Below are 15,411 nucleotides of genomic sequence, written 5' to 3' on the forward strand. Positions count from 1 at the left end.
AATTCCAAAAGCGCGTTCAGCGCTTTGCGGACCCGGGGCACCTTGGGAAATGCAGTTCCCTATCGGAAAGAGTGGAGTAGCTGCGAATTATTATTAATTATTATCATTAACAAAAATAATAATTTGTTGCTCACAGGTTACGAAAATCTCACATTTGATTTGCAAACTGGGTTGTTGTTTTTTTAAGTTGAGAAAAGAAACTAGTCGCCTGTGAAAGCGACTAGAAGTTAGTGAATTCAATTTATGGCTGAATCGATTGGTTAAAGTGATGTACGTTGGTGTCAAGAATCCCAACAAATTAATGGGGTCACAGGTGACAGTAACCACTGAGGGTAAAAAAATCTTGGAATAAACAGTTCAATGATGGCATTGACACAATGTGCCTAATATTTTTAAAAGGCCAAAAGTATATTAGAATAAGAAATGGAATTGACAACAAAGAAGGCAAGATTATAATCCCTTTATATAAACCAAGAATGTCACTGCATCTCCGAAGGTATACTGAAAATAGAGAAGGGTTCAGAGAAGGGAAATTAAGATGATCAAAGGGCTGGAGTAATGTTGCCAAAACACACTTCATGCAACAGAAACAGATGATATCCTTAGAAATCATGAGACAAACAACACTGGACTTACTGGCTATGCAACTATTTCTAGATTGCTTTTTTTGGTGATCAGTTAATCATTGATCTTGCATTATGGCTCTCAATTTAAATCTGGTTTATAGAAAGCCTTGTAATTACTGGGCACTTATACTTATCTTTCATTGGCACATTGCCCAGATTTGATGGGGCAGAAAGGAGAAAAAATGTAGTGACAGAACCATATTTGCATTGCTATCAATTGCCTGACCTGTTGCTATCTGAAGAATTTGAATATAACAATGTTTTTATTGGCTTGTTTCTCTTCAAGCAAATTAAGGTATCAACGGGGGCTATTTGCACCATACAATTCCAGCCTCTATGGTTTCTCAAGCCTCTCATTTGCTGCAAGGGAAACAAGTAGCACAGCTGATCCTAGTAGGATTTGGCTAAGCCAGGCTATATTAATGGGTAGTTGATGTTCAAAGGGAGAACAGTGCCAGAATTGTTGTGGGGCGTTTGATGTAACTTTTTGTTTTCTACCTTCCTTCTATCCAAGAAACTGGTCTCAATATTTACTGGCTCCTTCCCTGGGACAATTTAGATCAGCCCTGTAGTCTTTTATTTGCAATTGCCCACTGCTATAAAAGTACACCAAATGTTTCACAATAATCTTTATGACAAAGGGGCCTGTCTTTTTTCTGCAGCTTCTGCCATCTGAAATTTCCATATGAGCCATATCATCCTGAACTACCTAGTGTCCCACCAGACTTTGATCGCCAAAGAGGCACTGTGTTCTTTCACGCCTGCCTTGTAAGCTGCTATTTTAGACTTACTTTGAATAGAGAAAATGGAATATATTCCAGCCTTTTGGATTCTTCCAGCTTTCAAGATTAGGAATTCAATGCCATGTAGAGCAATACTATACTACTTTTATTGTAAAGTTATAGTTAAAGAACCTTGCAAGTCTGAATGCTCTTCCTCTCTCCCTCCCTCTTTATGAGAATTAGGAAGGAGTTTATCTGAGATGTTTAGTAGGATAACTTACTAAAGCCTTTTATTTCACAATTGACTTGGTAGTAGCTTTTCCTCCTGTCCCTCAAGGCCTTTCTGTCTTCACTCTGTAATTTCATACTTGTCAGATGACTCTGAGAATAGGCCTAGTCCATCTTTGGCAGTGTTGTCATTGCTGCCAGTCTATTCCTTAATGATGGGAAGAGTGAGTCTAAAGGGGGAGATAGTATGATATGACCTACCAGATTTCAAGAACATAAGAGGGGCAACAAGACAATTAAGGAAGAAGGGCCATACATAAGAGATTTCTGAGTCCAAGTGATGGGGAGCGTGCCAGAAAGAAATTAAAAGAACTGCACCTTAATTACACTAAGTGTAAGTTGTACATGAGTATTACTTTGATAGGCTTTAAAACTCCTGTTACATTTTCCTACTAACATAAAGATCTTTCCATAAGCCCAAGTGATCTTTGTTTCCTAACTTTGCCAGCCTCACAGGGCTTGACATAAAATTCTAAAAAAAATATATGAGTGCAATTATGGGCATAGCTAGCTAGAAGCCAATGTGGCTACTCCCTGTCCTGCCCTCTAACAGGTGGGCATATTTGTTAGGCTAAGTATACCCAGTTATCTAAAAATGATTAAGTGGCCTCACTGCATTCTTGAAAATAATGTCATAGCATTCATAAAGGCTATTTATTCTAGTTAGAAGAATCTAAAAAAATAAAATGAGGCATAGAGATTGGCAGCAGCAAAGAAGCTAACCACAACAATTAGATTACTTATCTTTAGCAAATACTGCAATTCTGATTAGTGAGAAAAGGTAAACGAAGAAAATATGTGTCCAATTAAAAAAAAAATAGGACTCTCTGTTTTAACCACTTTTGCTTTACACTTTTGAAAAATGATATGACTATACCCAGTGGTGGGATTCAAATAATTTAACAATCAGTTCTCTGCCTAATGATTTCTTCCAACAGTTTGCCAAACTGCCCAGAAAGTTAACAACCGGTTCTCCTGAAGAGGTGCGAACTGGCTGAATCCCACCACTGACTATACCATATTATATCTTTTCTATGATGCTTCCCCCAATTTATTCCCTTCAGGCATATTGATTCCCAAATTCAGCAAAAGTATAAAAATAAAACTGATCATGTTTATTACAGAATGTTATAGGTTTTACAGCTTATAAAGAACTGAAGCATTTATGAGTTCTTGTCATTGTTCTCCATTTCTTAGCCTCTCTTTCTGAGTTTTTTCTTCCAGGAACACTTCATATTGGAGTTCGGTAAAGAAAAAGAAGGCAAAATAAATAAAACCCTGCACATTCATCTCTTTTGTTTTACAATTGTGTCATTACAGCTTCATATACTGTTGCAACAAACTTGCCACAGTTGTGAATTTGGATTCTAAAATTAATTGAAGAGTATGCTGATACATATTTTGCATACTGAAGCTCAATCAGGGTAACCTCAACTAATTTTTTGTATCAATAAAGACATACTTTGGAATATAATTGAAAATCTGGGGAAATCTCAAATGTGTAGGACCTAAGAAAGGAGAAGAGTAGGGAAAAAATAGCAACACAAGACTAGAAAGACGTGGTTGACTACACACACAAAAAATGGTAACTATTATTTCTCCCAAAGGAGACATTACAGAATAGCGACAGAAAGGGCAGTCAACCTTTTGAACCTATTATATTCATTGTCTTCTTACTTTGAAAATATAAACAGCAGCACTTGAATGTTAAGGATGCATTCAAATTTACAGAAAGATTGTTTCAGCTTCTTCTGAAACTTATAGTTTGATCAAGAGCGTCTAAATTTTGCTTACAGTTGCATTAGATAGTTTATTGTAATAAAAACTTAAACAACTCCAGTGTTTCATTTATTACAACTTACATTTCTTAAAATGTAATAAATAGTTATCAATATTAATTTCTAGCGGTTGAAAAAATCATAGTGACCATAAATATATACCTATTCCACTGCTCCCTTTTAGAGTAAGCAAAGTTATATAAGCACCAAAAAATTAAGAAATATTAAATGAAAAATTTAAGGTATAAGATAACAGGAAAATGGAATTTTTTTTTCATTAAGCAGCCACTGTTTTCTTTTATAGACAAAAGCAATTTTGTTATTTTGCAATATATATGTTTTCTGTTGCAATTTGAATCTTACAACGGGTGGAAAAGAATTAGAGTGGGATATTCATATATGTCATGAAAATGGCTTTAAGGAGCTTAATGATGGCTACTGTTAAACATAATTCTAGACCAACAGCCTTTCCGTCTTCCGTGATCTTTAGATATGTTGGTCTATACTTCAAAATTCATATACATTTAGCAAGTCTAACCAACGTCCTGTTTATACCTCACCTTGTAGTCTTTCCATTGTAGGTCACGAAATGTTTTAGGGAGTTTAGCTTTGAGTTGACTTTTGCCATAAAAAAAAATAATAAAATCCTGGTCAGCCAGGTTTTCTCATGAAAATCATTCTGAGAACCCAAACACAATTTTTGCAAACAGATAGCAATCTGTGAGAAGAGAACAATCCTGCCCTTCAGAAAAACTTGTCACTTAGAGGCCTGACCTCACATAGCAGAGCCTCACAAACCAGACTGTTCTTAACCCCTGCATGAAAAGTCTGTTAAGGAGCAAATTAAATTGCAGAATGCTCAGACTATGAGCATTGTGTTGATAAAGACTGAATATGTACATTCTTTAACTTAAAGACCATGCTCTAATATCAGAGTAAAATGAACCATCAGATCATGCTCCCCAATAAAGGCATTGCTATTTGCTGAATTGTTTTTAGACAGAAATATGTTTCACAGTCCAAGTGCATCTACAAAATAAGTAGAGTAGATATATTCTTTATCATTCAGTGCAGGCTATTTTGTTTATGCCTATATGTGGCAAAAAAAACATTCACAAGTATCTGTTGGTTTATTACAAAGTAGTACCCACTCCATACTTTATGAAGAAGATACAACAATTAAAAAAGAAATTGAATGCCATTCTGTTATAACAGAAAATTTAACCGAGGGGGGGAGGGAACAAATGAGAAGGATTTAGCCATAATTTGATGGCACTGCCCTACAAATTATTTCCAACTCTGAGAGAAAATGTTTGTACACTAGGAGAACTGGATTGTCCCCTCTCCTTCAAATGTAAGCAATGTTTTAGTAAATGATCCTGTACTTTGGAGATTTGTATCTTTAATAACTAGATTCACTAAGGGAATACATTCAGGTGCTTCATTTATAGCTGGATAAGAGCTAGTAGAAGCTACTGGAGAACCATTTGCAAGACTGTATGTTTTACCATTTTTAAATTCCACCTCAAATTGCTTTCACTGAAACAACCGATATACTGCAATGTGATCACAGCTATTGCTCCTTTTTAAAATGCTGTACAGGGAAGCAGTGTAGTTCACAAGATTCCACAGACATTACCTATGGAAAATATATACCCAACTTTCAGAATTAACAAGAACTCAACATTCTAAAAAGAAAGACAAAGACTACATAAAACAGATCGTTAAAGGAGATAGTTTAACACAACCTCAGATGGTCAACTTACTCCATTTCATAAAAATCTATATATATCCAGATATCACCTTTCTTGCAATGCACAGATTTCAAACCGTAATGCAATAATCCCCTAGCAAACATACATTGCTAATGTAGAACCTGTTGACAAACAATCAGAAATGGAGAATGAGATACAGCAGCACAGAAGGAATGATGTACTCGTTGATGAGTGTTTTATGATTGTTCCAACAAGAATCAGAAAAAGCTAGTTTTAAGTTTAATTGTTGGCGTGGAATGTACTGTGGGTGGTGGTTGCCTGGCAGCTGCCTTTGCTTTGCTTGCCTGACTTGCTCGTACTGCAGTTTCCAGTCGTGCTTTCAGTTCAGGAGCTGCTCCCATTACTGTCTTAAATGCAAGAGGATAAAGGGGTCCAATGCGGGTGAGATCCTGGAGAGCAAATTCATGAAGTTCTTTTGATACCAGGGATGCAGAAGAGAATGCATTTTCATTCAGTAAATAAGATATGAGTGTAGGGACAAGAAGAGCAAGCAATTGTACTCCTGAGGGGGGGGGAAAAAGAAATCAGTTAAAATAATTGAAATTCAAGAATGACAATGTAGGATATCTTCAGCATGTGTAACTGTTGTTATATTACTGTTAGAAAATAAACACCTCCCAAATAATGGCAATACATTTCTTCTTGATAATATTTAAAAATGCCCAGCAGTAAAGAATAGAACAACTATTTTTAGGGCCTTCACATCATTCAGCAATGTGCTCAGTTCTAGGCTAGAAAATATTTCTCTAAAGTGCTTGGTTACTATGGGGACAGCTATAGAATAAAACTACATTTAGCAATATACTGAAGAGGAGGTGACTTTTATAGATATGCTATTTGAATTTGTCACATGGATAAGAGAATTAGAATATCATAACCTCATATCTCAGATTGGTTGCCACAGATAGATGCTTTCTCTGTGAAGAGGCTCTGTCTACGCATGTTGCCTTATTCCTTTTAATAAAAACATATATCCCTTGTTTTTCTCATGCATTTGAAGACAAATATACCCATCTAACTACATGTCCATTGGAGGATGATAATTTGTAAACATGGTAACTTTTACATAGAAATTATTTATTAGAAACTGTAGGTTTTAGGGCAGTACACTGCAAACTAGAATATATCTTTTGCTGATTAAACTAATAGGCATCCTTAAAACCCAAAGGACATAGTTTTTCCTCAAATAGCTCAGGGAGCAGATGCTAGCTCCAGTTAACTTTGTTTCCCAGAATTTTAATTGCTCTAGATGGCTTCAGTCAGAATATTGCACAATATCTTTGGAATATCACTGCCTCGAATTTAGGAAAGAGAGGTTAAGTGCTGCACTTAACCAAAATGTGTGATACAATGTGAAATATATTTAATCCATTGTTTCCAAGAACGCTTCAGCTTTTACTGCACGCTAATGTGCTCCAACAAGACAAGTATGGTGATTCTCAATCAAGGTACTTACTATTCTGCTCCTCACCAAGAGCAACCAGTGTTTCAAGAACTTTAATTCCCTCCTGGATTGCTAAGAGTTCTGTTTTGTTGTTTGGGCGGTTTTTCTCCACACCTTTCAGTTTCTCAACCATTATTGGTGCCAGGGAATGTATATATGGGGTAGAGAGAGCACGGTTTGTGTGTTGAAATATAGAAAGTAGAAGATGGTAACATTTGGCTTGAACCTAAGCGGAATATATAAATATAGCTGTGTTAGTAAGAATTTGCCATAAAATATAACAGCCAGGTAATATTAAAAGAAAAAAGGCAAATACAATTGTAACAATAGAGTCACATTTATTATCTAACTTGCAAACTTTTCGATTATGAAGGCTTTTCTTTAGCTTATTTTTCTGTTGGTCAAAAATTGCATACTTCATTCATGACACATACAAGTCTAATCTCATTGGATTCAATCAAATACTTCTTTTAAAAGCCTAACTAGTCATAAGAAAAAGGATTTTTGGAGAGGTCAATAGTATTCAGCCTATAAATAAAGTCTATAAATAATATAAATATGGTACATATTCTCATCTAAAGCATTCTATCCAGTAGGATTCTTTTTCAACATGAATATTAATGCCTCAATGGAGACAGAAGTGTTTATCAGATAAACTGGATTGTCATTTTTTAAAAAATTTATAATCTGTCCTCCCATACTTAACTTTATTAAATTATAAAAAATAAAATTCAGTTTTAATTTTTAGGATAAGTATGTCAAGCTAATGAAGCATACATCAGAAATCTTATTTTTTAGTTTGCTTTGTTTTATTATTTTATTTTATTCTAAAATAAAATCATTCTAGGCAGCAGCTAAGGTCTCAATCAAACCATGCACCAGAGCTCCAAAAACAAATACGGGTTCCTTCTGGAACTAACAGGGTCCAATATTAGCATCCATTAGAACCTGTTAGTTCCAGAAGGAACCTGTGTTTGTTTTTGAAGACTGATCAAATCCTGTAGATCCTTTGGGAAGCAGTTGCAAAGAACTCAAGGCCAACAGAGAACAATCTGATCATGATATGGTACTGACAATAACATACATGTAAAATAATATATAAATGGATAAAAGCTAAATGACTTACTCACCCAAGGATCAGATGAATTCAATGCTGTTTTAAATCTGTTAATGCAGCCATTTTGCAATGCTTGCACTCCAATTATTTCAGTGCTTGCAGACCAAAGGAAGAGTGTAATGGCAGTAAGCATACTTACTTCATCTAAAGTAGGCTTGGAGGCTTCTGGGGGGAAAAAAACAAAAAGATGCTGAAAACTTATACCAAATAGAGTTTGGGACAGGAAAATATAACTGCTATTTTCAGGAATGAAGATGCTGATACATATGCAATGTTCCTGATTTCAAAAATAACATAATCTTTTAAGGATTCTATCCTTAAAATCTATCCAAATATATTTTTGTGATTAAATAATAATCATAAATGGAAATGAAAGTGGTCCTAAGACATTAAGAACAATATTTTGTTAACTTTGTGAAAAATCAACTTTGAATGAATTGAATACTTGCTGAATTTGATTCATTTGTCCAATTAATTACTCTTGCTTAATAAAAAGCAGAATTTTACATACATGTGAATTCCTTCAGCATGTATGGAAAAATGAAGATTAAGCATTAAGGAAGATTCTGAACTAACAAAAATGTTAATACAATTCTATTTGCCTTGATTTCCATACCTCTTTCTATAAATCTAAAACATGCAATATAGTGACATAATTGTACCAGTTTCATTTCCTAATGCAAACCTAATCTTTCCTAATCTTTGCTTCTTTTTACAAAAGAGCTCCAGTGATAGCATGAAAATTACCTGGCTGAGAGTATTCCAAGATTGAGGCTAGGGTGCTGCGGATAAGATTTGTCCACTGTTTATGAATATTCTCATTCATGGTCATTGGAAGGGTTACTATGTTTTTTAGTCCCTGAAGTGCTGCACTGACTGGCGGTAGGACCTGATTTCCCACAGTTTTTACCGCAGTATCTTTCAACACTTGTATTATTAGAAAGAGGATAGTGGGTAATATAGTCATAGATCCTAAAATATAAACATAAATTAGATACTTACAGAATGCACAAGAGGCATGATCAATGCCAGAAGCAAAGTATTCATGAATAACTACCATCCTGGGCTCTTTTGGTAAAAATTTTCGTTCATTCATTCATTCATTCATTCATTCATTCATTCGTCTGATTACCCATCTCATCTAAGTGACTCTGGGCAGATCACAACAGGTAAATAACAATCCAATAAAACAAGTTAACAAAATCAATATACAAACATATAAAACCCATAATCAATCAAAATCATGATCAGAGGCAGAATTCATTGTCATCATCTCTACACAGCCATTGCAAACACTTGCCACTATTGCCATGTGCCCAGACATGGCAACAGAGCCGTATCTTCAGGGTATTCCTAAAGGCTCGGGGTGGGGGAATTAGGGCCCATTGCCTGAGATCAATGATGTTCCATAGGTCCTTTTTATCATGGCATAATAAGCTTTCTCCCTGGATCCTGTCAAATGAAACTTTTTTTTGTCAAGGGGACCTGTAACATGCCTCTCCTGAGAGCGGGTAGATGTTACTGGGGAGAGGCAGCCTCTCAAATTACCTGGTCCAATGCCATATAGCAGAGGTTCCCAACCCCTGGGCCATGGCCTGTTCAAAACTGCAGCTCCATTTGCGCATGCAGCTCCATTTGTGCGCACAGCAAGCAAGTGCAGGAACACATGCGTGCTGCTCCATTTGGCGCGTGGCGGTGCACATACCCACCGCTTGTATAAATGGAGCTGTGTGTGCGCTTGCCTGCCACTTGCATAGAACCATCCCCTCTCCCCCCTCAGTCCGCAAAGCAAGAAAAAGTTGGAGACCGCTGCCATATAGGTCTTTACAGGTCACAACCATCTTCTTGAATTGAACTGTAGCTGGAAGCATACTGGCAACCAATGTGGCTTGGAGAGCAGAGGTATAACATGCACTGATTGAGAAGCACATATAACTTCACGTTGATGCATTCTGTACCAGCTGCAGCTTCCAAATGCTCTTCAAGGGCAGCCCCATGTAAAGCGCATTACAGTAATCCATTCAAGAAGGGACCAGGGCATGAGTGACTGTAAAGGTCCAGGAATAGGAGCAAATGGCATATAATATGGAATTGTATAAAGGCTCTGGCCATAGCTGCCATCTGCTGTCTTCAAGCAGGAGATGTGGGTCCAGGAGAACCTTCATACTGTGCACTGAGTCTGTTTGAGGCAGTGCCATCCTATGATTTCAAAGGTGCATTGATGCACTTGTCAGCAACTCCTTAAAGAAATTACATCTTTTGTCTGAGATTATGCAAGAATGCTGGAAAGATGTGTTGATTTAGAGAGATGCTAACTAATGTGATTATGCATGCACTTACACAGACCAATTGAGAATATTGATTAATATTCTATTAAATATTAAATATTAACCAATGAAGAAATACAGGAAAGTAGACACATGGCAAAAAGTGCACATAAAAGATATGCCATAGAGAAGTAGTGGTAGCAGGTGAATATGGTTAATGCCCCCTTTTTAAGGTGTAACAAAGATTGTCCTAAAGAAAAGGAAATGTCAGAAACTGAAATTAATGAATTTAGGGACTCTTAAAAAAAAAGACAAACTTAAGCCTACTCAAATGTCTCAAAGGCCCATGGAAGAAGAATAAAACACATCTTAAAATCAATTTATTTATTTTTTATGCTTGTTTTGGTTCACTCTATCACCAAGCAACCTTCTGTCCATTATTAAGTGTCACACGCACCACTTTCTGAACTCCTGCTGCCTCCTTAAATACTCTCCATGCACTTTGTTTTGTTTAAATTTGGGTTTTTTAAAAAAAATTCACTGAAAAGAATTAACATTTTATGGAAGCCACTGATTAAATTTTGAGAAAGATCTATTATACTACCAGCTGGGGAACAAAGAGTGGGTAGATCAGACAGGATGGCAACGGTGGCAGCCACGAGGCGAGCACTTTCTTCTGGGAGCTGGATTCTGCTGAAGGAATGACTTGGAGAATCTGACATTTTTGTGCTCAGATGTGGCATGTGTCGCACAAGGATAAACATTAGCAGTTCCATAGCAGCAAATACAAGAGATTTTCCTGGCACAAGACCACCGTTGTCTCCTCCTTCGCCCAGCCCGCAGCTACTGTCTTTTTCTTTTGCATCTTCTTCATCTAACAAAGACAAAAAATGGAGTAATAATATAATATGAAATTCATGGCAGACATTTTAGAAAATGCTACCAAAAGCCTTAAGTTAAAATGAAGCAATCAACTGAAACTCATTAGTAGTCAAAAGCTTACAGACTGCATTTGTTTTCTATTTTTTTATAGAAACTACTAAAAACGGATAAGATATCAGAGAAGTATATGCTGCTATCGAAATTAAAAAATGAGATGGTATCAATACATTCCCTTTTAAATCAGTAAGAGATAAACACCCGTGCGACCCACCCATTTTTTTGCTTTGCTTCTATCATAAATTGCATCAATGCATATCAAATTATTCCATTAAGAAAAGCTTTTTATTCTTATTTCCTCTACAAATTAAAAAAACAAGCAAATAAAGAAAAAATACACGCAAACCTGCACATAAAAAATTAAATGTGACAGATTTATTTTATTTTCTGATAAAAAGGACAATAAAAATGTTTTCAACATTTTAAAATGTTTTTCTTATACTTTACATGGTAATTAACCTCATACCGAAGAAGTTAAAAACATAGGATACAAAAATCATGAGAGGATGTCAAATCTTCTCATAAACAACTTCCCTTAGAATTCCAAATAAACAGTCAGGCTTATAACTTGGCCCTGATCTGGTTTTTTTTTTCAACTTTCTTACTTTCTGCTCTTTTAATTGATTTTACATTTGAACTTATGTATAGCTGCTATTAAATCTATATTTTAATTAGCTGAGATACACAAGCCCAAATAAATTTAAAATGTCATACATAAAAGCATATTGCAGCTTTTCAGAGCAAAAAATATTTTATTAAAGATATTTCTTTTTAATCCTGGTAATATACCTTGACGTATTTTAAATATTTTGTAAATTCAAAAATGAACATCCAGGACCAGGGCAGACATTGGTCAGTTAAGCCAATACATGAGTCAAGAAGACAGTTTTACATAGCCTGTTTCATTATTTCTCTAATCTGGACATCTGTAGCATGAAAAACAACAGGTATTTCTTACTCAATGTATTTCTTTTTTCTTGTAAATGATCCTGAGCAGCTCTTATAATCTGTTGCACAACTTCTGTAACTAAGAGTTGAACTGACGGAGGATTGCAGGTCAACAAGAGTCGATGAAGCACGCTCAGAAGTTCGACACCAAGTAGCTTAAAACAATTAATTGTAAGCAGAGTTTCAAAAAATGACATTTGCAATATTCTATCCCATTTTTTAAAATACATTTTTATTAGTTTATCAAAGTATAAAATACAAAGAGAAATTTTAAAAATAGAAAACTGAGGGGGGAGGGAAAAAATATGGAGTAAATAGGAAAAAAGAAATAAAAAGGCACTGGCTTCCAACTCTCTTTAGCACAGTAGAAGATAACAATATTACAACTTCAACTTTTTACTTTTATACAACAGTATATACTATCAGTCCTATACTATCAGTCCTAGAGGAGATCAACCCTGACTGCTCTTTAGAAGGCCAGATCCTGAAGATGAAACTCAAATACTTTGGCCACCTAATGAGAAGGAAGGACTCACTGAAGAAGAGCCTAATGCTGGGAACGATCGAGGGCAAACAAAGAAGGGGACGGCAGAGAATGAGGTAGCAAGATGGAGTCACTGAAGCAGTTGGCATGAAATTAAATGGACTCTGGGGGATGATAGAGGACAGGAAGACCTGGAGGAACATTGTCCATGGGGTTGTGATGGGTCGGACACGACTTCGCAACTAACGACAACAAATATACTATCCATTTCTGTAGCAACAAACCTATCTAATCAGCAAAAACAAAATCAAAGTCTCATTTTTTTCCCCATTGCAAGCTAAAAATCCGGATGCAATTTTCAAACAGAAACAACATTAAATATATTCTCTTCTTTAGATAAAAGAATCAATTTAACTATCTCTGTTTCTCCTTGCTGTGGGGAATAATATATGCTTCTATTTACTCATTCGTCTTTAACCATTAATTTTCATTGGGCTTTTTTTTTTTAAATGTCTTGGTTAGCATTTTGTTGTTAGAGGTCCAAAATAATGACTTGTTATTTGATTACCTTTTTTTCTTAATAGCTATTAATAAGAACAGTAAGGGAAGACATCCACTAATATTTCATAAGCGTTTCCAGACCATTTTCCTTTAATTTCATTTTCAAATAATCTGTTCAATTTTTTACATGCTTAATGGACTGCAACAATAATTTGTCTGCAACATACCTGATCTTCTGCAATATGGGTTCTAGCACAAGAGGAATCAAGTAAAGTGTGCACTGCTTGCAAACAGGACATAACATGTTCGACAGGCTCTTCTGGTCGAGGAGAACATAGAAACTGTATGCTAACACCTGGGGAGCAAATTACTTTAAGTTTATAAGTAGTAAAGTAGTATTTTTGCAGATGTTAAGGCATAGAGGAAGTACAGGTCCTAATAATCTTTACATGCAAAAGCTGTATATTAAATCTTGAGTTTTTAGTTTCAGTAAGACAGTGTTTTCACACACTACAAAGAAAGATCTGGGTATTCTTGAAACTAGAGTGGTTCTGTTGTAGTACTGCCATAAACCTAAAAATAATAATCCTGTTATTTGATAATGTGTGATAAAACAACTGATACACTACAGGTAGTCCTCAACTTACAACAGTTCACTTAGTGACTGTTTAAAGTTACAACGAAGTGACTTATGATCATTGTTCACATTTATGACCGTTGCAGCATCTCCATGGTCACATGATTTACATTTGGATGCCTGACAACTGACTCACATTTATGACAATTGCAGAGTCCCAGGGTCATGGGGTCACCTTTTGCAACTTTCTCACAAGTAAAATCAAAGGGGAAACCAGATTCACTTAACAACTGTGTTACTAATTCATCAACTGCAGTAATTTACTTAACAAATGTGGTAAGATAAGTCATAAAATGGGGTAAAATTCACTTAACAAATTTCTCTTTTAGCAACATAAATTTTGGGCTCAATTGTGATCGTAAATTGTACAGACTTCTGTAATGGACTGAAAAGCATTACCTAAAATCAAATGCATTCTGTCTTTATTTATTTCTTGCAAAGTTTTGGTGGAAGGTGGAGTTTCTGACGCTGGGTTTAACATAATGGGCATGGCATGCTTTTGTAGAGGTGTGGCTGCTGAGGCATCTTCTGTTGTTTCACAGGGATTAAACCCTGTACTGTTTAGCCATAGTGCAACTGCATGTAAAATTGGGGTCCATGAATTCCGATAATGCAGTCTAGCTGTATCAATAGTCTCAGGAGTGTAAAATGCTCCACCTGTTAAAGAATCATAATGCATTTTAATAAGGGATAGAGACAATAACAATTATAGTATCATTTTAATATATCCCTCAAGACACAGAGACATTTGATCCCTCTTGTCTGGATTCAGAAGACAAACAGAGCTGGACCGCCTTGGTTCTTGGATGGGAGATAGCTATGAATATCAGGCTTATAAACTAATACGAGCTATCAAAAAATACCCCGGAAGGCAGCAGTGGGAAATCACTACAATATCATGATGTTCTCAAGAAATCTACACAGTTCTGTTGACTCATGCCAAAGTCAAGGGAATTTTACAATACAGGTGGGTTCCACCTCCTGCGTGGTTCACACACCCACTTTAGATAATCAGAGATTTCAGCATATATGTAAATATTTTCACTGAATCAGTCCAGTCACAAAGTACCAAATAGCTTTTGTGTAGCAGCTTTCTCCTCAAAAGTATCTTGCTTGATTGGTAATGGACTTATTTGCCATTTCACACCACATGACTCATGCTGGCTTGTGTAGCTCTGTCACAATTTCAATCCATTATTGAAAGCTGGCTATCCAGTTTCCTCAAGATGACCGAGGACAGCACCAGAGTCCAAAAGTGTTAACTGTGAGCCATCTACAAACAGTGCTAGGAGCCTGCATTGTGCCAATGGCTGCAACTGTTGCCTGCAGGCTGATGGTGCCAAATTCTCAATTGCAACAGTGGAAGGCTGTTTATAGACCTCTCAAGCTTGCTCTGACTACTAAGTGGTTTGCAAACAGCCAGCAGAAAAATCAAGCTGAGATTGTGAGACCAATTTGGAATGAAGAAGCTGGGATGTGCACAAATGAGGCTCAATGAGCTATCCCAAAGAAAAAGGCTAAGCACCACGAAAAAGCCATACAAAGCTCCATAACCTAGCAAGTTCCACTGTGACTAAGCACGGGGTGGGGGTGGGGGACTGGAGGGGGGAAGCAAATACAAGTACATTAACAAAAGCAAGTGCTGTGAGAAGTCTTAAGGCAAGAAGTGGATGATCAAATGATAGCTACTAATACATCTGGCCACATTAGTGATATAACACAAGTATCTGTAGCTTATATAAAGACATAATTCATAACATAACTGCTTAATATGATTCCAGTATATCATACCGATTGTCAAATTAACAGAAAAGTTGAACTATTGGTATCACTTATGTTTACCAAGCTGCTTCATGCATGAGGACTTGAAGATTAAGGCATCATT

General features: G+C 36.1%; 1 protein-coding gene across 4 annotated transcripts in view; it reads right to left on the reverse strand.

The window, feature by feature from the left end:
* Positions 1 to 2,730: 2,730 nt before the first annotated feature.
* The window catches only part of HEATR5B (HEAT repeat containing 5B), a 50,999-nt gene continuing 38,318 nt past the window's right edge, over positions 2,731 to 15,411 (reverse strand). For all 4 annotated transcript variants that reach the window (XM_087883035.1, XM_060692418.2, XM_060692417.2 and 1 more), the window contains 8 exons: positions 13,926 to 14,183; positions 13,117 to 13,244; positions 11,915 to 12,059; positions 10,622 to 10,891; positions 8,498 to 8,722; positions 7,764 to 7,915; positions 6,646 to 6,859; positions 2,731 to 5,691 (listed from right to left, as the gene is read on the reverse strand). In XM_087883035.1, coding sequence (XP_087739161.1) covers positions 5,387 to 5,691; positions 6,646 to 6,859; positions 7,764 to 7,915; positions 8,498 to 8,722; positions 10,622 to 10,891; positions 11,915 to 12,059; positions 13,117 to 13,244; positions 13,926 to 14,183 — 1,697 coding nt within the window. In that variant the 3' untranslated portion in view covers positions 2,731 to 5,386. The remainder of the gene's footprint in view (positions 5,692 to 6,645; positions 6,860 to 7,763; positions 7,916 to 8,497; positions 8,723 to 10,621; positions 10,892 to 11,914; positions 12,060 to 13,116; positions 13,245 to 13,925; positions 14,184 to 15,411) is intronic.

The sequence above is a fragment of the Pantherophis guttatus genome, chromosome 1 (genome assembly GCF_059756535.1).
Source record: "Pantherophis guttatus breed Tessera chromosome 1, ASM5975653v1, whole genome shotgun sequence".
NCBI classification, from domain to species: domain Eukaryota; kingdom Metazoa; phylum Chordata; class Lepidosauria; order Squamata; family Colubridae; genus Pantherophis; species Pantherophis guttatus.